This window comes from Dasypus novemcinctus, chromosome 6 (assembly GCF_030445035.2).
Source record: "Dasypus novemcinctus isolate mDasNov1 chromosome 6, mDasNov1.1.hap2, whole genome shotgun sequence".
NCBI lineage: Eukaryota > Metazoa > Chordata > Mammalia > Cingulata > Dasypodidae > Dasypus > Dasypus novemcinctus.
The window spans coordinates 23,637,170-23,663,874 of record NC_080678.1 but is presented as its reverse complement, the minus strand read 5'-3'; the positions used below and the strand labels follow the sequence as shown (position 1 = coordinate 23,663,874).

The 26,705-nt window shown below is 42.2% G+C and overlaps 1 protein-coding gene across 12 annotated transcripts in view; it reads right to left on the bottom strand.

Annotated features, from left to right (window-relative positions):
• Positions 1-26,705, bottom strand: part of ABLIM1 (actin binding LIM protein 1) — a 316,566-nt gene that overhangs the window by 30,094 nt on the left and 259,767 nt on the right. For 11 of the 12 annotated variants that reach the window (XR_009186072.2, XR_009186068.2, XR_009186063.2 and 8 more), the window contains exons 7-12: positions 21,380-21,467; positions 17,220-17,278; positions 14,515-14,598; positions 5,612-5,689; positions 4,445-4,600; positions 1,846-1,881 (exon numbers count right to left, since the gene is read on the bottom strand). Coding sequence is in view for 1 of the 12 variants with exons in the window: in XM_058298332.1 (XP_058154315.1) it covers positions 1,846-1,881; positions 4,445-4,600; positions 5,612-5,689; positions 14,515-14,598; positions 17,220-17,278; positions 21,380-21,467 (501 nt within the window). In the remaining 11 variants the exon portion in view is untranslated. The remainder of the gene's footprint in view (positions 1-1,845; positions 1,882-4,444; positions 4,601-5,611; positions 5,690-14,514; positions 14,599-17,219; positions 17,279-21,379; positions 21,468-26,705) is intronic. The other variant, XR_011648994.1, reaches the window with a different exon arrangement.

Below are 26,705 nucleotides of genomic sequence, written 5' to 3'. Positions count from 1 at the left end.
TCAAATATATATATAAATGAGCATTCAGTAGCTGATGCTTTTGTTTAAAACTTGCAGCCCTTGCATTGACTAAAATGATAAATCAATATCGATGGACCTGGGAAGAAAGGTGAAATTCCAAGGGCCACATTTAGATTGTGCTGCTCAGTTTTACAATGTGCTCATCTACGTCATTTCATCAGATCTGTGTAATAAAAAAGCAGGTAGGACACATGGTATTACCTCCCTTCTCCACTAATGAAGAAACCAAGGTTCCAAGGGGGTAAGAGACCTGTGTGTAGACAGGTAGTTAGGACAGGCAGAGCAAGCTCAGATTACAACATTGATCTAGGGACATTTAATTAATAAATGGATTCTCCTGGAGAACAAGTCTTAAACCTAGTAGTTCTTATTTCCCACGTCAGGAAACATATTCCAAAGTAGTAACTAAAAATGGTATTTAAAGGGAACAACTTATTTATTCAAAGGTATTTATATTACTGCCATTCAGGAAGGCAAAAATTTATATTACATGCTCAACAAACTGGGAAATAATTAAGTAATTTATGGCCTATCAGTTCAATAGAACATAATTGTGCCATTAATATGTCACCTATGTCCAAACTTGTATTAATCATTAAGTAAAAACACGCACACAATAGAAAATTGTTAAAAGAATTGGAAGAGTACAAAGAATGTTTTACATTTTAGGAGTTTGTTTTCCTATGAAGTTCCTACTAGCACAACAAAAACACAAGTTTGAAAGAAAGTGCGAATAATGACTAAATTAAAAATCCCAGTAACCATGGCTTTGGGGAATTTGGGAGCAAATGGCAAAGAAACTTCGGTTTGATCTTAGTTGGCTAGTATGAGAAATAACAACCACAACAAAACAACAAAAGTTCCAAAATGATGTGCTTCAACCTTGCAAGTTGTCAAGATTAGAAGTTAATTCTTCATAACTTCAGTCATAAATATCAGAACACGAATAGAAATTATTCATAGCACTCAGCCATAAACCATCATAACACTACAGAGTTTTTACTCTCTCCAACTCAAGATGCCCAATGATATGTCCAGGTTTATAATGAGTATCCAGAATGCTGTGTGGCTTTAAGACAAGACTATTGGTTAAATATCTGAAGGAGTGGCCTCCAGTGAAGGTTGCTCACCATGACCACACTTGGTCAACTGAGACCAATTTATTATCAATGAGGGAGAGAGCCCCACTTTGGGCAAGCGGCTTCTCTCACTGCAAAGACTTTCCTATGACTTAAAGGTGGAAGCCCAGACCTGGTGGAAGGCTGTTTTTACCCTTTTGGCGCCATTTAAAAAAAAAAAGCTTACTGGCCTAAGTACAACCTATACTCATCACAGTCTTGCAGACAGTTGTTGTGTTCTTTTGTGTTGTTTTCCAAATATTCTTTTTTTTTTTTTTAAAGATTTATTTATTTAATTCCCCCCCTCCCCTGGTTGTCTGTTCTTGGTGTCTATTTGCTGCGTCTTGTTTCTTTGTCCGCTTCTGTTGTCGTCAGCGGCACGGGAAGTGTGCGCGGCGCCATTCCTGGGCAGGCTGCACTTTCTTTCGCGCTGGGCGGCTTTCCTTACGGGCGCACTCCTTGCGCGTGCCACGCGGGGGACACCCTTGCGTGGCATGGCACTCCTTGCGCGCATCAGCACTGCGCATGGCCAGCTCCACACGGGTCAAGGAGGCCCGGGGTTTAAACCGCGGACCTCCCATGTGGTAGACGGACGCCCTAACCACTGGGCCAAAGTCCGTTTCCCGTTTTCCAAATATTCTAGTCTAGGAAAGTTCCAAGCAACTGCCAGATTCCATCTACTATGATTTTCAATAATGGTACTTACTTCTGCTGATGGAGTTGGAGACAAAGTCCTTGGAGACTAGGAGAATAAAAGAGAATTTAAAGTCACAACTTTTATTAGCTCTGTACAAGGTTTAATTAGAGTTGCCTATCAGATCTCCTGGGAACATAATTCCAAACACAACTGCTAGAATGCCTGTCACCTTGTCTTCTGACTCAGTAAGTCTGCGGATGGCTCAGATAGGAACACTTTGCAAAGTTTCCTGGAGTGTTCTGGTGCACATCTCTAAGAATCCAGCTTGAATAAACATATCATGCTGCAGATGATTTCAGGAGACAGAGCAGAACTGTTTCTCTTATATGCTCAAACTATGCTCAGTTCACTACTATGAGTTACAGTGTCCACTAAAATGCAGGATTTTGTAAACAGAGTGGCTGACTCGATTGTAACCACAGCAATCACTGTGAAATATTTGACAACTAATACGAGACTATGATGACCGGACGTATGTCATCCTGCCCTGGCCTCACCAACTTCACCTTAATTCACCCTCTGGCTTCCGTCCTTCCAGGCACACAGGCTTCCTTGGGGGCCATTAATAGACTAAGCTCTCTCTTGCCTCAGGGCCTTTGCACTGGCTGTTATCTCTGCCTGCTGTGCTTTTCACTCAGACACACACAGGGCTCACTCCCCATCTTCAGTAAGGTCTCTGCCCAAACTCTCGCCATAAGATGCCTTCCTTGACCTTCCTATTTAAGGTATTCACTCAGCCTTGCCTCATTTTTCCTCAGATCGCTTATCACTTCCTAAATTCCATTCTAATCTATTGGTTTGTTTATTGTCAGTCTCCCCCATCAGGCTGTAGCTCCAGGAGGGCAGCGGCTTTGTTTACAACTGTGTATTCCCAGTGACTAGAGCAGTTCCTGGCACATAAATATTTTCTGAAAGAACGAATGAAAATGTTTACAAATAAAGTGCAAAAGGCTTTCAAATAGAAATAAAATATAACCAAAGCATTCCAGAGACTGCAGTTTCAGAATCTGCCCCTTTCCCCACATTTTCAATAAGCTTCCAGACGCTCGTGCTCCAGAATTACTCACGTTGCAATGCCATGTCTCCAGCTACATCCTGACAGTGTAGAATCTTAGCTGGGTAAAAAGTGGGCGCCTTGAGGGCAGGGGCAGGTCTGCCTCTGCTCTGACAGCCAAGTTCCAGATCCACCCCACACACCCTTTCTGAATGCAGAATTGCCACACAGAATTTCAAGCTTACTCTGAAATGACAATATACGGACTTTCTGAAACAAGTACTATTAACTAACCGAACGAAGAAATGGATTGCTTCTAAAGTTTTCTAAGTTGCAAGAGCCATGTGTTGGGGAAAGGTTCCCAAATACATGTGAGTTCTGATGCAAGGAGGCAATCTCCACGGAATAGTCAACGCACAGCATTTCGGAGGATGGCAACAACGAGGTGGAGATGACGGCAGCCAGCATTGTGGTTGAATGCTTGTTATGTACCAGGTACTGTTCTAATATAAATGTCTCAATTAATCCTCACAGAAAGCCTATTTGGTAGGTATTAGTGTTCTCTAGTTTACAGATAAGAAGACTGAGTATGTAATTTTCCCAAAGTCATATGGTTAGTCAGTGCCAAAGTCTAGTTTCAAGCTCAAACGTTTTCAAGTTCAAAGTCTAAACTCAGTCTTGTGATGTTTCACTGCCCAAATGAAACTGGTGGGAAACACCCACACACACCCCTAAGACCTGTGACACCGTAACACAATTCACCTTCCCTTTACGTGTATGACTTGAACACTAGGAAATTCTCAGCCCCTTTGTACCTCAGTTCAGGAAACTCCTCTTGCCCTTGAATCCCTATACCACTCTGGGGTTCATAGGCCACTGAACAACCCAGGCAAGTCTTGAACTTGACCACGGCCACAGATGCAGTTACAGGAAGTGGCCACTAGGTGGCAATACATGAAAACTGATATCACTTCCTGCCCAGTAGAACCTTTCAAAGCAGAGCTCTGCTCTGGAATAAAACCTAGGTTAGAAAATAAATAAAAGGACAATATACAACTAAGAACCAATTAAACAGAGTCACCATGTCTTCATGACTTTTCTTCATCTCACTTAAGACCTTGAAGCACCGCTGAGGGTCTTTTGCTACTGATAGTTTACCGTCTAACTATGGTGGAAAGGTTGATTTCAGTCCACATCACTCTGAAGGACTAATCAGTCACAGCTGGAAAACTACAACTGTCAAAACTTAGGGTGCTCTCTCTCCCTCCCCTTATGATCCCATGAATGTATTTCTGAAAGTCTGCCTCAAAACTAAGAGCCCCCGGAAACCCCTCCCTCCGCCCAGGTCACAGAGCCTCCCTGGCAAGGTGGGCTTCCAGCTATGCCACGACCTGGTGACGACATCCCCTCTGGTCTTCTCTCCCACTCCTCTGAGGTGTCCCTGAGTGGAGGGGCCCTGTGAAGGTCTACTGGGCATCCCAAAGCACCTGGAATGGAAGCCTGCAAATGGTAGGCAATCAAAGTCAGCCTCTGATTTCATTCAACTCCAAACAGTAGCTCTTCTAGGTGTGACGAATGAGAAGGTAAGTTGTTGTGCAACCTGGAATGGATTACCTCTCCCAGACTTTGTCTCTCCTGTTTGTCATCATAGGCCGAAGTGTAGAAAGGCTCATAGGTAATAAGATCCGGACGCTCGATATCATAAATTGCCTTCACCTTGGGAATGGCTGCTAAATCCTTGTAATCCAGGATTTCGTTGTCTACTTTTGCCTAGCAAAATTTAACAGAAAGAAAAATTACTCCACAGTCTCATTTCCTTTGGTTAATGAATTCTTTTGTTAATGAATTTCATGCTTTGCTTAAAAGGGGAAGACCTTAAAAGTAAACAAAAACAAAACACCTAGCTTAGCAAAGGTCAGTCTTTGGAAAGTTGCCTACTTAGGTCGTATATTATTCATGTTTTTTTTTTTTTAAGTCACCAAAACCAGGAAAAAGTCCATGTAGAAGTCATCAAGCAGAGAAGACTGTAAAACACAAGGATATTTCCTAAATTTATTTGAGAAGGAAAGCTCAAACAGATGGTCAAAAAATCCTCCCAGATGGCTGAAACAAGAACTGCATTTTTAATAAACTAAATATTTAAATACCTTTGTGGCAGAATTTAAGAACATTCAGGATCAGCATCATAAAAAGTGTAATGATTGCCAAATATCTATATGCAAGTTGGCTAAAACATTTTTTTGGCAATTTAATAAAGCTAAACATGTTTACTGCATTAGTAAGGATATCTCAAGCAAAACACTTTTTTTTTTTTAACTGTTAGTACATAATTAAGAGCAATATGACCACTTCTAGGACTGTTTGGTGCCACTACTATGCTCCAGGTTAAAGCACCTGCAGTTTTGCCCACCATTGCTTTTGTACTATCTCTGAAAATGCTCACACAGTAAAAAAGGAAGAGACTTTTTAGAATTGTTATTCTGTGACTGCAGATCCCGTGAAAGGGCATCTAGACCCCACGTCCCCCAGGGTCCGTGGAACAGCAACAATTGCTTTAGGTCCTGCATCCATCCTAGAGGCCAGCCACTTGATCACACCTTTGGTGATCACATAGAAACTTAATTACCTAAAATAAAACATGATTGCCAAGGCTGGTCCACAACTCAGATCTCATAACAGAAATAATCATTTTGAATTAGCCTCTAGTTTGGATTATCTGTACTTTCATAATACATTTATTTAACTGTTCCAGAAATCTCACTTCTAGAAGGAGATACTTACATAGATAGTGTGACCTGGTGAGCCGGGGATACTGGAGCCCGGTCTAGAATAAATACTTTCCGAGGAAGTCCTGGTTGGCTGCAAAATAAACAATGACTTGTAAAATTTTAGGCTGTGGCTGTAGAAGCAAGACTGGCCTGTGTCCCCAAGCTTAACTAAAAACTAAGCTTACTTGTGACTTTTGGCACTAAGGGAAAATACAGTCTAGAAGGAAAGGTAAATGAGAACTAGTCGTGCAGGCCAGCTTTGAAGAATGCATTTGGGAACCTTTCCTTTTACCACCCTTTCCCTCATCCCCTATGAGGTCACTGGGTTTGACCTTCAAAACCCACCTCAAAGCCGTCACTTCTCACCCCAGTCACCACCTCTGTTCATCTGGCCTATGGCAATGGCCTCCTGTGCCTTCTTGTGGCACTCGGTGGCGAGGGTCTTCGCAGAACATAACGTGGATTGTCATTACCCTGCTTTTGGCTTCAGCACCCACTTGGAATACAAGCACAGCTCCCAGACGTCATGATTTTGTTCCTGACTTTCTCTCCCAGCCCCTCGCTCCCTCCCCGTCAGTCACCACTCCTGGAACCTGTCACCACTCCTGGAACCCGTCACCACTCCTTCACCACTCCTGGAACCCGATGCCTTGCCTGGTCTCTGGCTCTTCTCCTTGCTGTGGCCTCTCCAATTTTACTTGATTGACTTGATATTTCAGCCTTGGCTTAAATATCACCTCCTCAGAGAGGCCTTCCCTGAGCTTTCGATCCAGAGCCACTTCCCCTTATTTTCTCTCTTCTATCCAGCTTAGACTTCCCTTCACAGATGAAATTCATAATGACACATTTATTGGTTTCCTTGTATGACGTCTATCTCCCTCACTGCCTTAGTCATGATCCCTGCCCTCATGCTGTCACAGGGTTATTTTTTTTTTCTTTACCAACATATATATCCAATGCTTCACACAGGTACATACAAGGCAAATAGTTAATACTTGCTGCCTGAATGAACTGGAATCTACTTGTAAACACACACTCAGTTTGCAGACACTTGCATGATTACATGAATTGTGCCTTACCACAGAGTCACTGAAGTGAGGCTGGTGGCCTGCCACTGGGAGAGAAACCAGACATTTCTATATCCCTGGACAATCTTGAGAGCGAGGGGTGATTACATGAGGAGGGAAACGTACCAACTAGGACCAACTGCCTCGCAGCTTTTTTTTTTTTTTTTTGAGAGGATAACAGAGTTCTACGTTAAGAATAGGACTTTTTCCTCTTCAGTGCTATTTCTACTATGATCTGGCACCTTAAATGTGAGTGTCAAGGGAACTCCTGGCAACAAGGATGCTGCCAGACTGTCGCTCACGTCTGAGAGCAAACACCCCTGGCCCATTCAAGACCAGCGGGGAGCAGACCCCCTGCCAAGGTCAGAGCCCACTTGAGGGCCATTCTCGGCCAATGTCTCTGGTTCCCGTGGGGTGCCAGGGTGGGTGGGATGAGGAGAGGTCGAGAGTGAACAAGTGGTGATGGGCCTGGCTCATCAGTGCTGGGCCTCCTCCCTGAGACATGTTACACACCAGCAGTTTCCTCCCAGAGTTGCAATTTTCCATCACAGGCTTTATCCCAGTATGAGAAAAATTCCAATTCTGAGTAATGTTGAAAATCAAGAATCCACTTGAGGATACTACTTAGATCACATCCAGTCCTGAGGGCCTTTTTCCAATCAAAATACAGAAGGGACTCGAGCAAAATACAGTACTCCTTTAAAAAGAGGCGCCACCCCTTACTGAAGTTAAGCCAATATCTATCACTAGGGGTAACTATTAACTACAGCTTCAAGTGGGCAGGCTCTAATGTTTACCAAACCTCAACGTCAGAATTATCACCCCTAACAGAAACTTGCTAGGTAAAGAATATTAGGAGCAGCTGGCATTTATTGCCCACTTCCGACGTGGCAGGCCCTGTGCTAAGTACTTCCCAGGTCTAACATCACTTAGTCTTCTCAATGAGCCCGTGGGGTAGGTTCTGTTATTATTCCCATTTCACAGGTGATAAAAAAGTTTGAATGCTTCAAGCCACAAGGCTAGGAAAGTGACCATCAGCATTTGGGTTCAGACTGCCTGGATTCTTCACCTCTGCACTAACTCTTTGCATCTACCATAAGGCAAAGGCGACCATCTGTTTCCCATCAACAGAGCTATGGGACAATATACCTATGGGACAAATTAACCATGAACTACGAGCGTAATATAAAAATATTAAGATCAAATAGCAGAATAGCCACTAACGCTACGAGAATCTTGCTAGTACTCATTGGGTGGGTAGGAGAGGGTGGACTACAGGAGAGTCAGATGTTTCCAGTTACCGTGGTTGCTATGACAACAGCCTGTTTTCACGAACAAACAGGAGATTGTGGAAATGGCCAAAGTGCACACTGGGGTTTTGGGGTCCCTCACACTCATTCCTCTCTTTGCCAAGCGTGGGTCCAGATGACTTTCTGCCTTCCCTGTAACGATGCACCTGGGGACAGTTCTGAAGGGTTTTGTCCTCTCTTGTCCTGCACGTGCTGATGGGAGGAGAGCTGAATCACAGCGTGACCTCACACAGAGAAGGGGCCTTTAATTCTTCCCCCAGGGAAGAAGAATCCCACAGAAAGGAACCGTCTCCTGCTGAGCTAGCCTGTTTCAGTTCAGATTCTCTCTACCGCCATCCCTTACCCACATGAGGGTATCCTGTAAGTCACATAAGACTTCTCTGAAGCATTTGTCTGGTTTCTCTACAGTATAAATATCGTTGGGCTAAGGGCTTTAAGAGTTGTTCAAGTTTATTAAGTCCCATTTGGTTCTTTAAAGGCTTTCAGGTCTGTGTCAACAACTTTTTCCAATTTGGAGATACCCTCCCTGGGTTCTCTGATTCCAAAATAAATATTTTAGACTTTTATAGTCAGACATTTTTCAAAGTCAAGGCAATTGATCACTAAATCTGCCAATGCTTTGGCTCTTCTTAGGGTGACCACTCTGTTCACCTTTTATATCTTTAGACTATTTACAGTAACCTGAGAAGAGCTCTTTCAGAGATGCAGAAACTGCTTTCTTTCAAGGCATTTACCATTGTTTGCTTTTGCTACATTCTGACCTCCCACCTGTGCTCTAAACTTTAATTCCATGGGCAGCTTGTTTATGGGTTGAGTTAAATTGCTGCTTGTCTGTTTTCTTAAAATGACCCTTCTTTGCTTTCTGGCTTATATCAAATAATGGGATAAAACACATTTATGTATGTATAATACTGCAGGGTAGGACTGGCTTTGGAGTCAATTTGATACAACTCCTGGGTCTACTAGTGGGATATTACATGAGTTTTTCTTTTTTTCTTTTTTCACAACCCGAGCCTCAGCTTCTTCATCTATAGAATGGGGGAGAGGGTATCAACACACCTACTTCACGGATTCATCAGGCTAATACATGTAAAGCTCCATGCACCTTGCCTGGCACATGGCAAGTGCTCAACATTTCCCAGACATTTGGCAGTAGATGGAATTTCTTGCTGCCTCTCTTGGTCAGGTAATCTCAAATGACGGACTGCACTGCCTCTGCTGTGCTCCTCACGATGGGATATTTCTTCACATACTAGCTACATGGACTACCTAGGTTTCCCTAGATTTCCCTATAGCTACCACACTTTGATTCCTTCCTATCAGAACTCAGGCATGTTAAGCCATTTCTTACGAATCATAGGCCAGCAGTCCCGCCTAGAGTTGACAAGTGTCTGCCCCTCCTTGAGAACTCTCTGGAGTCAGTGGCTTCCTGCTTATGTCTGGGCTTTGGTAATGAATGCCCTTGCCCCGCCAATGGCAATGACCTCTGCACAGGACTGTCCCATCTGCCAGGACAGTGCCTGGTTTGCTGCCTTCCTGAAACATTTTCAAGGCTTAAATGACACATGCATCACCTGCTTTTTGCCACAGTCCCCAATGGTTCCTGAAGTGGATTTAGTCAACCAGTAGAGGCCAAAGGTCTCTCCCTAATTAAGATAGTAAAACTACTTTTTAAAACAACAATTTCTTTTGGCGTTTTAATTCTAAATATTTAGACTTACTTTTTAATTCTAAACATCTAGAATTCTAAACAGGTTGAGTTTTAAATTAATATCTTGCTTATATATTGAAAGAATTTCTTTTATTCTTCTAGCTGTATTTTTTTTTTTTTTCTTTCTCTAAATAATACAGAACTTGCTGAGTTCCTGTGATGGCCAGGCCAACTCTGAGAGGCACAGAACTCTTCTCCAACACAACAGCTGAATTGGAACCCATCTCATCTTCAAAAGCACTAACTTCCTGACATGCTTTCCCCTGTTACAAATCCCACTTCCAGTTACGTCTTCACCATTTACTTAACACCAGTGTCACTCAAGGGGCTGGAACAAAATTTCAAAGCCCCACATCTCCACAGATGATCCTGATGTACAATTACTTAACCCAAAGAACCATTTCAACCCATTCAGGTATCCAGATTAACCCACAGTGACCCAGTAGTTATGAACTTAACTCAATAACCCAACAGGTCAGCAGCCCATGTTTCTGAAATTCTCTACAGGAGTTATGTCAAATGAAACTACTTCCTTCTCTAGTTATCAGTGATGATGATTTGGAATATTTATCCCCAATGGTATGCCCACTTCTGTACTCTAGAGGAACAGCAAGGACTTATGGTTAAGCAGTTAAAAGCAGATGCAATTTATCTCATTTCCTTTAAGCACCATTTACTTCTTGCCTTGCAGAAAAAAGCAATTTCCAAGCACAGTTGGAAAATTCAGTTCTTTCTTTTGATGCCATCTTCAGCTGAAAAAAAAAAAGCGTGGGTGGGGGGACAGTTAGGGAGAGGGCAGGGAAGGCAAGGTAGATACACAACCCTCAGAAGGAACCTTCTCATTGGTGGTTGTGGTTTAATCACAAGTTCTCCCCTGATCTCTTACAAAGAAGGGGTCCATCATGCCCTAACACTTATTTCCCCAGCCCACCTTCACATACTCACTTTTGATTTAAATAAGGTTTCTTATTTGCCTCCAAATAAAAAATTAATAAAAAATTAAGAGAGGCTAGCAGTTCATTCTAATGAGAGAGAGGGGGGAATTGGCATGTAATCACTAAGAGCAGCAAGATACTTGGAAAAGCCCTTTTTTTCCTTCATGAAATCCTTTTAAAAAGCTCTCAAACTACCTGCCTTTCAGTTAGTTTTTCCCTCCCTTCTGCCTTGATTTTGTCCATCTTTTCTACCATTCAGAAGGCTGTCTCAGAACAAAAAATGACACTGATGAGATCTTTTTATGTTTGTATGGCAAATTGCATCGTTTTCCAAACACTGACCATTAGAAACACTTACCCAAGCTCTGCCAGGTAAGTAGGGAAACAATATTTTACAGTTACTGTCAATCACCTCCATGCACACTGGGTCCCTTACAAGGAGTGTTGGAAGCACTCTGCTACCCCCACCTCCCCCCAGACCTCAGGAGCAGGGATGCGACAACTAACTACTTGATCTAATGTGCAACCATCCAAGGCCAAGCTCTAAGAAAGGAGAGAGAAACTAGAGGCAGGTGGCAACCAGGTCAGAAAGCTCTTGGGAATGCCTAGGGGACTACTGCTGATAGAAGGTGATTGACACCTTCCATCATCAGGACTGCTGCTGTTGACAGTACCTGCCTTAGGTTTTTGTTGAAGTTCACCAGACAAGGTGGTGATAATAACTGCAGAAAAAAGAATACTTGTTAAAATCTACATACACTGAATGGTACATGGACAAGTAAAGAAAGTGTGAAATCTATACCTCTGGAGAAAAGAAAGTGTGTTCTGAGAGGATGTAGGGGTCACTCATCCTCAGACCATCCTGTTCTGGGGATAGTTTCACAAATGCCATCAGATTTAGGATGGCCAAGAGGCTTTGGTGTCTTTCCTGTATAAATCTTAATACCTGTGCATTTTGCTATCTGATGAAGTATAAAGAAACATCAAAGAGGATTAAATAAATATTCCAGCAAAGTGAAAGCTGGGACTAAAGCAGTATGTATTATATTACTAAAACAATAAGTAGCAACATTATTTCCTTATTCTAGACATACATAAAGCCTCCAGCTCCTTTCTTTAAATACATATACCATATTTGGTGTATTACAGATTAGTAGATGGTTAATTATAACAGATGAACATTAGTTTTGGAGATAAAAAATGCAAACCCAATTTGTACAGTGGCGAATTCATGCTTTTGCCTCCAGAAACACTGCAGAGAAGCCCATTTCTAGAATGAAAGCAAGAACAAATAATCCGCTCTGGATTATGATAAACTTGGTCCTGGGAATGCCATGTTCTTTCTCTATACTGAACTGCAACATGAATTACAAATGCTCAGAACTGAGTGGATTGACAGGCAAATTTTGTTATTTATTTAAAACTCTTCTGAGTAAATGAAATTGGAATATATTTTTCTTACGTAATTCTATGTTCATCTTTTTCTTCTACCTGTAATTCTGGCAAGAGGAAAAGCAGCAGCAATTTCAGAATATAAATAATAAAGTGATTTCTTCCTATAAACTTGAGTTTCCTTAACAACAAAACAAGGACTTATTTCTGGGACCCAGAGTACTGAATGTCCCTATAGGAGTATAGTCAATTTATTAATTAAAGGTACTGAACTTTAGGTGGTGAAAATGAGCTGCTGTATTGTCCAGGGTACTTAAAAAGATCAGAATAACTTTGTTAACTTGAGAACTGCATTGGTTTGGTTCAGGCTTCCTAAAGGTTTTGGTAGGCTGTTCCTCAATGGCCAATGGATGAGGAAAGACCTTGACAAATGGCCCATTATCTCCACTGCTGTTCTAAGCTGTTTACAACTTTCTGTGATGGGGCTGAAAAGTTCACTCCATTGATATTTAAAGGTGGATAATGGGAATCAGATGTCTCTTTTGAGTTAGAAAGAGAGAAGCTATTAAAAACACATCTGTTTTTCTCTGTCTCTTCGTCTATTTTTCTCTCCTTCTGTAACTCACCACTTCTCAAGATGCTCCAAATTTCTTGAACTTAAAGGTCTGGGGAAACTAAACAATTTCACACTTGATGGTATGTATTTTTTCAAGTCATGAAAATACAGCACTTGGCTATATCCTTAGGCTTACAAAATATAACACAATTTGCGTTACAGAGTATACTTTTAAGGAAAAAATGAGTGCAAAAGCAACTTTTAACAATGAGAGGGATAGATTCTGAGCCACACCTCATTTGCAGTGGGAACGATCTAACTTCGGCAGTTCCTCTGGATTCATGGGAATATAATTTCACTGTCTGTGATAACTGCTGCTGGAGCGACAGCTTTAAAATAGGAGGAAGATCATACGACAAACACAGGTTGGTGTGTAACCTGGCATCACAGGCCAAGGTAAGGTACTGTGGGCCCGGAGTCAGGGAGCCTGTTGCCTGAGGTTGCCTTGCTGTTTTCCATCTGTGCAGCCTTGGACATGCTACTTAATCTGACTTCAACAGATGAAGGAATTAAGGGGGCTGATCTCTAAAAGGTTTCTTTCTACCTCAAAATTCCATAGTTTTCTAAATGTGTTTCCAATAATTTATAAGAAAGATAAATTCCAGACTAGTAAAGTCTTAAAAAAAAATGCAAAAATCCAAAAACTCTTCCCAGCCTTTCTGCCGTTCAGATGCAGAGCTCAGAGCAAAGTGTTATGTTGCAACCCTGATTTGTCATCAGAGCTAGAAAATGGGTTTCATCTGGGCAAGAGGGGATTGCTGTAAGGCAGCTGAGCTGTAATTTAACAGGTCAGGGTTGCAGTTGATTCTCAGAGACCCTTCAAGAAGGTCAAGCCTGTGCACAGGATTCTCTCCTCCCTCTCTGCTCATCTGGCGAGCCGGCTGGGTGCCCTCCCTGCTTCCAAAGGATGCCCTGAGCAGTTTTATTGCTCTCTTCCTTAATGGCTATGGATGAATCCCCATGAAAACAGACTTAGCCAGCCTGCCATGCTGTCCTACGTCTGCCTTCCCAGATTTCTCTCTTATAGTGTAAAGAACCTGGGTTATGGGCTCATAGAGACTGGAGTTAAATCCTAGCTCTTCCACTTACCAGTGGGCCAATTCTAGGGAAGTTACTTAACAATGATGGGTCTCAGATTCCCCATCTGTAAAATGGGTATAACTTCATCACAGGATGGATCCTTAGAGAGAGCAAATGAGAGTGTACATAAACCCCCCAGCCCCAGCAGAGCCCTCATTCCCTTTCTTCCTTCCCCACAGCCCTGCTCCATTCTTGAGACAGACCACTCCCACTTACGCTGCACTTCTGCCCAGCTCCGTGCTTCTACTATTCTCTCTACCAGGCCCGCCCTTTTCTCATCTTCATGTTTAAATCTCCAACAGCCTCCAATATGCAACTCAAAGACCACATAGAACCCCTTGAGATCTTCTCCCTCCCCTGACATTCCAGAGGACTTACCCACTTAACCCCAGTGATGTGCTTCTCTACCATTTTCTAATTACTTACCTGTCTTTTTTCTCCTACTAGTCTAGAGCTATTGCATCCCTCCCAGCACTCATAAGCTAGGTGCTTGACAATTATTTGTTTAATGAACAAACGTGTGAACACAGGACAAAAAGGCAGCTTCTAATGTGCTCGCTTTAATAAAGACAATGCTTTAGCCACTGCTCTAAAAGAAAACATTAATCAGAGAAGAAAACAGCCAGGATCAGAATGTAAGCTGCACTCTGTGGGTAAGAGAAAGCAACATCTACCCTCCACGGATGCTGAAGAAGTTATGTGAGAAAAGCAGCAGGGGAGGCGGGGGGGCGGGGGAGAAGAAAGCAACAGAAGCCAGGGGGGCCAGGACAGCGGCTCCGAGCCTCAGCCCAGACACAGTGCGAACCTGCAGACAGGGAGACCGTCCTGTGCGTCGAATCAGACTTTTGGGATAAAAGAAATCAGATGAAGGATGACGAATGTTTGGTGGCTGCCGTGAAACATGAAAGAAGGGAAGAGTGAGCAAAGAAGTATTCCCAATCTAGAAACACTATTAAACAGAAAGCCTTAGTGAAAACTAATTTGAGAGTAAGCCCCAAGTGATATCACTTTAGTTTATGTATTGCGTGTGTGCATGCGCACACTTTTCTGGCCAATCTTTGGCCTATGTTTAAAAGAGTATTAACTAGTCTTCAAGTTACAGTATTTTGAGCTAAGTTCTAAGCCTCCATGATTCCTTTCCATTTATTTTGGGCAGTTTTATAATATATGAAGACTAAGAAGCGAATGACACCAACTGAGAGATGCTCTTAAGAATCTATGGTGATAAACTCCCCGCGAGGTCTTAAATATCAAGAACGTGGATTACTCAGTGAGGTTGCTGAAGGATTCTTAAAACATTTTCCTTTTGCTATGGCAACTGCATTAATGTGACACCCCGTGAAAGGCCTGGACATCTTGGCTCAGGATTTGTGATCTGTAGCCACACCCTTAAGAGAGCACAAGACATTCCTCTTCTTCAGAACCTCTTCCCCATTAAGCTCCATCTACATCAGCAAGTACCCCACTCAGGGCACGTCGGAACCTCTTCCCTGAGAGGTGCATCCCTCTTCCTTTCTGCCAGGTTCCCCAAAGATAAGTGAGCCAGAGGGCTGGGCTGACCTCCCAAGTAGAGAATGCTGGGTTTAGGAAGAGAGTTTGGAATTCTCTGGAAAGCTTCAGTAAAGGAAGAAAACAATAGCTCTTCTTGGCCAGAATGAATAGAAGTATTTCACTCATTGTTTTCATAAGTTTATCCAGAGAGTTCCATAGAGATGCTATCCAGAGTCTTTATTTTTAAAAATCATCTTAGTAAACATGATCTGCAAATTCAAGCAATCTTTACAAAGAAAAGACACCCATTCCATTCAGTCTGGCCTCATTAGCTTTCCACTCTTTGGCCCCCAAAAGTCTTTACCAGGGACTATGTGAAAAATGATTATTCAGAAAACCAAAAGCAACACTGTACAGTGAGTATAAACTGCTAGCTACTTGGGTGGTTTCTGGGCAGCATCTCCAAGCTATGTTATGAAATTTGCATTTTTTATGATAAAAGTGGCAATAAGCATTATCTTTAATGTTCTAATATTTATAAAGATAATCGATTTCCAAAGTCCAGAGTTTCCAAAATCCCAGTCTAGAGCCCCCACATGGGGACTGTTCCAGTGTGTGTGTGTCTCGTTGACTGAATTGAGGGGTATGTGCATGAAGCTGTATGGCAGACACAGAGATCAAAACACCCTAATATTGTGAGATGAATACCTCTCCAGCTTGTCTTGTCTTTATTCAATTTTTCTGAGAAGAAAGGCTTTTTTCTCCCACTTAAAATATGCTCATAATAATTGTAAGTTCTAAGAAAATTGCTTTTTTTCCTGGGTCATAGGGAAGGGACAAGTTTCTGAAATATCTGAATGTCAAGTGTCTTCATCTGGTCAGTTGAGGGTTGGGGTAGGGGGAGGGAAGCAAAGGGAAACACTTTTCTGTACATGCATATACTTCAGTAAGAAGAATAAAGAAAAGACACTGGAAAATACCTCCTCCAATTACCTGGGAGGTAGGCAAAGGGATCTAAAAAAGATCAGAGCAACTGGGTCTCAATGATAATCATTTTCCTGAAGCCAACTCAGAAGTCAAACATTAGTGAGCAGGCCACATGGATGGTCTGATACTGCCACTACTGCTGGGAGTCACACGAATAGCTTCTTAGGTTTGCTCTTGGCAGATGAAAAGGAAAGTATACCCTAGACTATTTGGCCTCCTAAGTAAATCCAGGCCACTCTTTCCCTGAGACACAAGGGAAGTCTAAGCAAAATGGAGTTTTGCTAACCATCACTAAATTCACTAAACTGAGGGAATATAGGCTGAATTATGGCTCTGAAAACCACTTCACAGCTTGAGTGAAAAGCTGGGGACTTCTGAGCAGGGTGCAGATTACAACTCTTTGCTTCTGAAATAGACAAAATACCATTAGCTTGGAGGTGCTCTGAGAATTGACTAAGACTAGAAGGCTTTAAAAGTGAGAGGCGGGAAGGTCTTTGCCTTCAAGCCCATGTTACTAAAATAGTTACTAAAATATTTTGATGTTACCTAAAATATTACACATACAGGGTGTCTGTTCATATTTACATGTCTAGTTCATTATTTTCCCCCAAAGTCTTATCTGACAAACCATCAGGTCTTGGAGACAGATATAAATTTGGTATATTTGGATTTGAGAGGTTGATAAAATATACCAAGAAATGAGCAATGCAGGCAATTTTGAGATGGAGTAATTCATTATGGAGTAATATTTATGCAAAAAGTCTGAACCTAGAACATACCAACTCATTTTTCACATCTGTATGGTTGGAATTTTTTTTCCTAAGCAAGGCTTACATTGTATAACACAATAATAAATTTAAGGTAGGAGGGAACTCCCTTCCTTGGCCAAATGGCACTTCAACTGCCCTTGCTATAAGGAATAAAGAGGCATGGAAAAGTAATGTCACCCAAACTCTAGTCCCAAGAATTAGTGACTGTGAAACATCTGGCTGCAAATGTGCCTGGGCATCATGGCTCTAATGGTTTTCTTACCCGCAGCTTTTCCTCAGTCTTTGTGGATTGCTTACAGTCGGGATGCCAAACGGTAGAACCTGGAAAAACACAAAGCATTGCTAAGAGCAAAGAAAAGGAGAGAAGCCACAGTCCTATTAGAACTTCTGAGAAGGGTCATACCCCTCTCTGAGCCTCATGCCAAAGTGAATCACGATGCAGATATCAAACAACTCCAAACCCCGGGTGGGTTTTCCTTGTCAAGTTCTAGCTTGTTCTATAAAGGTCATTCATAATTCTAGACCACAGAGACCAATGACTGGGCACAAGAGTGTTCTGATGCAAGAGACATTTAGGTCTTCTCAGGGACCTTTAAAAAAAAAAATCATCCTTCAAAGTAATGTCTGTGTACTGACTATAAACTGCATTTAATTTCAGAAATATAAGCCATATTCATATATAATCAAAACAACCACGGGAAACGGACTTGGCCCAGTGGTTAGAGCGTCCGTCTACCACATGGGAGGTCCGTGGTTCAAACCCCGGGCCTCCTTGACCCTTGTGGAGCTGCCCATGCGCAGTGCTGATGCGCACAACGAGTGCCCTGCCACGCAGGGGTGTCCCCCGCGTAGGGGAGCCCCACGCGCAAGGAGTGCGCCTTTAAGGAGAGCTGCCCAGCGCGAAAGAAAAGTGTAGCTTGCCCAGGAATGGTGCCGCCCACACTTCCCGTGCTGCTGATGACAACAGAAGCGGACAAAAGAAACAAGACGCAGCAAATAGACACAGAGAACAGACAACCGGGGGAGGGGGGGAATTAAATAATAAATAAATATAAAAAAAAAAAAACAACAAATAAACAAACAAAAAACAACCAAGCAATTTCATTGAGGGAAATAATGGCAAACCTTACATGCTATATTCAGAAGCAAAACTCACTGAATTTTTCATTGATTCAAATATGCACTGTCATCTATATGGGCAGGGGACATTGAACAAGCTGGTAGAAATACTGAAAGTTATGTTATAAATCCCAAAGTTTAACTTTTAGCTTTTTAACTAAAAGAGACTTTTCAGCCTCAAGCATTTGAGCACCTGCCTCCCACACGGGAGGTCCCAGATTCAGTTCCTGGTGCCTCCTGAAAAAAACAAAAACAAAACAACAAGCAAAACAGGGAAGCCGATGTGGCTCAGTGGTTGAGTGCCGGCTTTGCACACAAGATGTCCCCAGTTCACTTCCCAGTCCCTGGTACCTTAAAAAAAAAGATGTCATTTTCAAACAAGTGAAATGTTATCATCTATACCTGAACCAAAGTCTCACTTTCTCAGATTATGAAGCATTTTCACAGATGATACCAGCATCACAGAACTAAAACAAACATCTCCAATAGAAAGCTCTTATCTTGTGAGAACCCAATGCCTGTATACATGTATTTTGTATGTCCATATACGTTATAGGTGCCATGTATGTGATTCTGGGTAAAGCCTATATGGAAGTCTTGTGCCTAAATGGGGTCTGTCCACTCGTGGAGATAGGCAACAGAACCTGAATGAGCGCTAAAAAGACTTAAGCAAATGAGGTTACTAACTTGAAAGCAGTGAGTAAATTATATCAATGGAATAAAAGCCTCAGGATGATTTTAGACCTTCTACATTTCATTATTTAAATCTTTACCTCATTGAGCAGCAACCTGTGTATACTTGACAAGTCACCAAATTAAAATACCTCATGCATTGCTTTTATACCACTCAGCTAAAATAATATTAAATTAACAAGGAAAAATACATTTTATAATCAGAATACTACTTTAATTCCTGTTTAGCAATCATTACCACCTTGCTTAACTCAGAGCAAAAAATAAAATAAAAATTAAATTAAAATAAAATAAAGAAAACGAAACAAGCAAAACCATGACAGACATATAAGTCCCTTTAGCACTAACATTAGCTCAAAGGCTGACTACAAAGTGCAGGAAATCCTCTTAATGTGAAGAGTCAAGGAGCAGTGGGTCAGGTACAGAAGACTGCTGTGAGGTCACACTGAGCAGGTCATCGCTGAAAACACTGGGTCTGTACTCCAGAGGATGCCAGGCATGCAAGGAATGTGACTTGGAGAGAGCATCATAGGCTGAGGAAGATGAAACTGCTCATTCCATGGGCTATGCCAACAGGCCGGGCTAAGGACACCGATGTATCACTCCAAAAAAGATTTCTTGAATTTATCCCATAACTTAACAGTCATTCATTCATAGAATAAATGTGTTGCATTTGTACACAGCTTGCAATCACCCTCACATGTCAACTTCCAGAACCATTTGAATGTATAGAGCTGTACTCAGAGACTTTGGGACTCACTTCCTAGAAGATGTAGCACTGACACACACACTTGTGCCTTTGCTTTTGAAAGCCCCAACTGAAACACAAAAATCTCAAACAAGCCTAAAGACCAAATGGAGAATAAATCTGCTCTGTGCTGAAAATGCAAAGTGGCACCTGCCTATGGCCACCAAGATACAGAGCCTGTCCAATGTCTTACAAAGCCCACATGAGACCATCAGATTCAGAAGTTCGTACTTATCTCTCACCTTAATTGGGCCCTCTAAAATTCAGTTATGTTTTTAAATCATAATTTGTTGGAGTGAGCATTTTACAACTAAAGCTAAAAGGTTGTTTTGGATTGTGAATTTTTTCACACAGCTAGGCTTTGCTTTAATACTCAAGAATCATTTCTGTAGACTTTTCTTAGTTGCACAAAAATACAAAAGGAGAGCAAAGCATCCATTAAAAATACACACACAGTGTTATGTGCAAATAGAAATGAAGAAATGACACTCAAAGGCAGCTCAGACCCAGTAATTACCCAACTGAACAAGCAATGGCGCTCACGGTTCTCAATAATTTTGCTGATAGGCTCTTGTCTAATTAACTCTTTTTTCCAGCTAAAAATAGTCACAGGCTTGCACAGATGGTGCTGTTCCACTAGAAGAGAATGCTCCCCTGAAGCCTCTCAAGACGCTTCAGAATTTTAGAGATCAAAACATGCTAATTTTACACTGGGAAAATTTCTCAAAATTCTTTTCAACTTAAAAAAATCTAATGACCCTCTGGAAATGAGTATTGTCCCTGTGCCCTTGTCACCAGAAACTTCTCAAGTCTCCTCCAGGGACTCTGGGTATGTTCCCTCTCATTCTCTCTGGATATAAAAACTGTGTCGTCTATTTAATAGGATGAAAAAAGACTGTGAGGTAATTCACCAAATATGAGATTTTCTTCTTCCAGGAAGTCCAGATCAGAGGAGCCTGGGAGGCATCAAAATATCCATCTCCATAACCCACAGGATAGACAAAGGAAAAAAGACAAAGTACGCAGCAGAGAGATGTGATGAGGGCACATTTTTCGGACTTTGGAGTTGCCCTAAATGATATTGCAGGGTCAGATGCTGGACATTATATATCCTGCCATAACCCATGGCATGTACTGAATGTACTGGGGGAGAGTGTGAAGTACAAACTTTTATCCACATGGGCAGCAGTACTCCAAAATGTGTTCCCCGAGTGCAATGAGTGTGCCTCAATGATGGGGGAGATTGTTGGTGTTGGAGGAGTGGGGAGGGGGGATGGGAAGTATATGGGAACCTCTTATGTTTTTTATAATGTAGCCTTTTCTGTGATGTATGTATCTTCAAAAAAATACAATATACAAAAATGGTGGGGGTGGGGTATGGGTTATATGGGAACCTCATTTTCTTTTCATATAACATTCTATGTGATCTATTAACTTTAATTTAAAAAGTTTTATTAAAATAAATAAATAAATGTCATGCGGGGGCGGGGGGGAGTACCCAGCAGATAAGTAAAGTTTCTAGAAAAGCTTTCTCTCTTTTGATCTTTTGTTTCTCAGGAGCATTCCTGGGGAAGGCTGGGGAGGAACCTTATTGATTCCCACTCTTCCTTCACCTCCATAGCATCAAACTTCGAGTCCTATTCCAGGCATTCGTGAACAGCCTCAGGGACTCATGCCAGCACTGTCAACTGCTTGGCCGATTCGTACTAATTGATGAGATAACGTTTGGCCACATTCACTTTGGAGTTGAGTTAGCTCACAGCGAATAAAATGGCTCCTTCTCTAAAAACAATCGACAAGCCAACATAGCATGGCTCTGTCTCCCTGGGTGGGAAAAACATGTGTTCTTGAGTCCATCTTACCTTGAAGATACATTTCTTCTCCTTCTGTGAACATCTGGTTGCATCTGCTGCATCGTGCACAGCTAGGGTGGTAATGTTTGTCACCTGCCTGAAAGAGAAAAGGTAGCAAATATTGAGTCCACACCTTGGTATGTGCCAGCCAGGAAGGGCTGCCCTTCCCCTGACAGCCTCTGGCTTCCGTTTCTCCTTTGGCCTGGGCTTTCCTGGATGGATGCCAGTCACACACCATCTGCCTGAGATGGGTCCGCTCCATCTTCCATAACCCCACCACAAAAGCATTAAGGTCTGAATTGATGTGGGAGACCTCATGTTGGTACCGATAATGATAAAAGTAAGTGATACCCATAGGTATCTGGTTCTTGCTTTCTTGGCTAAATAGAAAATAATAATATCTACCCAGTTTGCATCAGGGTGAGAAACACCAGAGTAAAATACATCATCCATTGCATTGCTCTCAGAAGGAATCCTAATTTTCTTCTCTGCTGATTACAATGATCCTTTGACAATGCCTTAGACTGAGAGTTTCTGAAGAAGGCATTTTACTGAGGTAGCTCTGCACTGTTCATGGCATTACACATGCCTGAATATGACAGATGCCATCACAGCAGGTACTGACTTCCCCAAAGTGGAGTGTCGCTGGACATGGGTACAATTCTCTAGACAGGTGCCAAGTCAAATAAGAGTCATGCTCCATGCACATGCCTGACAAAACCGACATTCTTCTCGTTCACAGTTAAGCAAAAAATCTTCGCCACCTCAAAATGACTGAACGTGCACTGGGATTAAGTCATTTTGCTAATTAACTGTGAAGAGGTTTCTTTTGCACTAACCACAGGCAAGGCAGTGCTGAGAAGTGGCTGTACCCTGCACCTGAACTAGAAGCTAGAAGCGGCTGTACCCTGCACCTGAACCTGCAGGAAATGTCAACAGGAAAACAGAGGTCAGGTAGGCCATTCCTTTCTCACACCCCGCTGTGGAAACTACAAAAGCCACTTAGTGACCAGAGCGTGAGATGGCGGCCAGCTACTCAAGATAATCAAGAAGGAACAAAATTATTTAAAAATAGAAGCCAGGACTGAAGTCTTTTCAGTGGTGCCTGCCAGAAACCTCCAGAAGCGGTACTCTTGTACACTATATTTTTGCTTTGTGGGGGAAGGAGGGCATAGGAAATGTCAATGCAAAGGAGATCTTGCCCTTAGCCATTGGGTCAAATACGAGGTGAAGGAGGAAGTGAGAAGGTAATGCTCAGTTCTAAAGCAGGTTGGTTTAGCTGGGACGTTAGTGCTGGGGAGTTAGGGTCAGTTTGGACAATCTCTGGGTTCTCAAGGAAGATGAAAGTGGAAGAATGCAGGACTCGGGAGGAACGTGGTAGCCTGCCGTGTAAAGCACATCCCTCAGTCAGCTAGGAAGAGGAGGACATCTGAAGGCTGATGGAGTATATCTGCCCTTAATTAGTGGTGAAACACTAGACACTTCCTCATAAAGACAGGAACAAACAAGGATGCACCTTTCACCAATACTGTTCTACATTATTTCAGTCCTAGTAAGGGGATAAGTCAAGAAAAAGAAATATGTATAAAGATTGTCATTAAGGGAGACAAAACTGTCACTTTTTGTTGACAACATAATTGTCTACTTTGACAATTGCTTTGGAAATCCCAAGAGATCAACCGGAAATCATTAAAGCTAATAAAAGAGTTCAGTCAAGTCACTAGATTAAAAAATTAACATACAAAAATCAATGGCTTTCTTATTCATTAGCAATGAAGATTAAGTAAATGCAATGGGACAAAAGGAACCCATTTGCAACTGCAACAAACTACTCTCCATGCAAGAACTACATAAGAAAATCCTAGAACCTAACTGATGGACCTAGAAATATTTAAGTAGAAACATACAATATTCCTGGATGGGAAAACTAAACATTGTAAAGATACCAATGTATCTAAAATTAACCTATTAATGCAATGCATTCCCAATCAAAATACCCAGAGGAGTTTCTTTTATTGACTTGCAGGTGTGTGGGGCTACAGGATCAGATGCGCAAGGAAAAAGGAGCTCCAAGACTTCCCTTACTTAAAAAAAAAAAAAAAATTTCCCGTCACTGGCATCCTCGTACTGTATCTGGATATTACGAATATTACTGAAGACAAAAGGACCAGTACAGGCCTCAGGAAGTAGCACTGCGGCCTTTCATGATCTTTTCTCAGGCTTCCTCCCCGAGGTCCTCCCAGGAAGTAAAAATTTGCCTGTGCTAACCACCTCGGTTTCGTTTCTCCTTACACAGGTACCCCTGACGGTTCACAGCCAGGCTCTGAGCACGGAGCTACGGCTAGGATCAGAACTGAACATGGTCATGGGAGCACATGCAAACTAACACAAAATAGACCTAGCTGAATCAAGATCATTCAAATTGGGGCCATTTTTAACAAAAAGGAAAAGTACCTTTTTTTTTTTTGAAGGACTAAATAGCGCTTTATAAAGAACAGATAATAGACAATTCCACAGCGTGGAGGCGGCGTTCGGTTACAGACTTTTGAAGCACCATCTGGGCTTCGCTGTGGCAGGTGATTTCATGAGTGATTGTTAGTGGGTGGGTGGTCCCAGACACATAACATCCAATTCTGACTATGCCCAGCCAGATGCCAATGTGCCGCTGCTGGGGTCTCCAGACTTCTATCTTCACTATTCTCCATCCTTCTTTGTACTCTTTCTTTAAAAAAAACATTACAACCTCGTTTGCTGCATTTCACATATTCAAAATGCACATGTTAAAACTCTACATTCTGGCTAGCACTGAACTCTATAATAATAAACTTTTCTTATTTAGCTGAGTTTTACAAAGTACTGCCCACACATTCAAACTGCTGAAAACTGCTTGCCTTTAATAGTGTTGGTTAATCCAGACATTTGTCTGATTGTTACTATTTGGTTCACCTCTAAATGAAAGTGTAAACTTCAGCATACAAATTAGAATTCTGGGGAAATACTATTTACTGTAAGGCAGAATTTGGTGTAAGGCAGATTTTTAATGAAACACATTGTGTGGAAGAATAGAAAGGAATTCTGAACTACTTGTAGACATGGGTACAAGGGGAGGGCTACAAGATTTGGAATCCGGAGCTGCAGTTATCTTCTTAGTTTGTGAGGTAGGGGACCTCCAATATGTCACTACTTCCCCTATCTAAGCCCCACCCACACCCCTTGTCCATAAAATGTGAGTGGCTAGATTACACAATTTCAAGTCCCGTTCATCTGTAAAATTCTACACGAGCTCTCAGTGATAACAGAAAAGCAATCTGGGTAGAGAAAGGAAATGTCTGATGTCAGGGAATGATCCCAAAGCATCTGGTACTCTGGAGGAATTCTGATGCCTTCACTAAGCCCCCTGTTTACTCTAACAGGCTCCTGGGACTGCAAAAAGAGACCTATGATTAAAGAACCAGTACTCTGGCAAATAATCTGCTTAGCTCCTGGACCACTGACTGTCCTGTTCAATTTCACTTTCCCCCTTTCTCTTGCAGTGCTCCATGCCTGAGACAAGCCCGGGAGACACGGAAGATGGCCCTTGAGGTCAGCCTTCATCCGCTTATACCTCATACCACAGCCGCTTCCAAAAAGCACCTGCGGATGTTTATCAGAGAGAACTTAAAAACAAAGACCTTAGAGGAAAACAAAAGTCAAAAGGCCCTAAACTCAGATTAAAATGTTAGTTGTGATCTGAGTTTCTTGGTAGAAAAGTCCAAAAGGGCAAACGATGGACCACTGAAAAAAAAGAGGGCACTTACAAATTGTCACCAGAGGAGCAAGGTTTCCTGATTCTAAATTAATAAGAGTTGTCTTAAGACCCAAGTTCCAAGGGTGCTTGCTCTATGCCAGGCACTATGCCAAGTACTTTAAGGGACTCACATCACAACAGCCCTAGGAGGCTGCTGTTATTTTACAGCCCCGCTCTATAAACAAGGAAACTAAAACTCAAAGAGAACAATTAACCCAAAGCCCCCAAAGCATCCAAAGGCAGAGCTGGGCTTTAAACCCAGATGGATGACAGTGCAACCACCAAACTGCCTCTGAGCCTCAACAGAATCCTCAGACAAGGGGCCTTCAGTGATGGAACAGGAAAACATCTTCCACACTAATTGTGGTGATGCAGGAAATGTACAAGTAGTTGCTTCTTACATAGTCCCTTGAGATAAACCAAGAGCATAGCACTGAAAATAATTCAGTAAAGTTACTTCCATAGGGGAAGTTAAATTGTCAAGGTCTAGGTTTGCAAGGGTTTTTTTTGTTTTGTTTTTTAAAGATCACACTTGATTCAGAAATGGTGCTTCGAATACTCAGAGGAATAAGCAAATTGCTCTCCTGTCCTAAGACTCTCACCCCAGCTCTGGTTGATGGTGACTTCAGACTAAGGATATGCAAATACCTAGTGCTATTGGCCTAGACGAGGAGTTTTCTAACTTTACAAGGCATAAGCAACACCCAAGGAGTCTTTTAAAATTGGGTTCAATTGCCCTAGGTGTGGCCCAGAAATCAGCTTTTTATTTTTCATTTTATTTTTTACAAGCACCAAAATGAGTCTATAAGAAGCATCAGTTTGGGTGGTACCATAGCCCCAAACCTGACAAAAGATGAGCACAGCAAAGGGAGTAGTGAGGATGAGTTGCCTACGTGGCAGGTGCACGGGTGGGGTGGGAAAGGCTGAGTCGCGCAAGTTCCTTGCTTTCCTTCTGCAGAAAGGCAGCACAGGGCTGACTCAGCCTTCTTGCCATCATTTTTTTTCCCCTCCTTTGAGGGGGAGAGGTTTCCAGTGCAACTGGTCTGGCTTAATCTCCAAGCTGAACACTCACTTGTTCCGGGAGGCTTTTTCCCTGATAGAGCATCATGAACAGGCAGGATAATGACAGTGTGCCTTGGCCTCGGCCCAAAGTTTGTATCCTGGGCAAAGGTGAATAAATCGGTCTGTGCAGGCAGCTTTCACAAAGCTCAGGGAGTGCTGTGCAGGTCTGTGTAAAGCCAAACTATACAGATAAGAACATACTGCAGCCCTACCCCCTTATCAAGTGCAACCCCGCTGTGTCCAGCAGACTCTGCTCCAAACTCGTGCTGGGTCAGAGGGAGGGTCGACAGCTTGTCTTCCGAGTGAGGATGCATAAAATCATTACCTTCAAATGCTCTGGTTCTATTTGTCCTGCTGCTCAAAGCATAAAAGAACACCAACTTCATTCTTTTCATGGGGAGCAAAGAAGGAAAAAAGTTGTACCACCCCAGCATAACACACTGGCTTTTCACAGATGGTTACTGCTTTCTCATCTCCTTCCAAGGA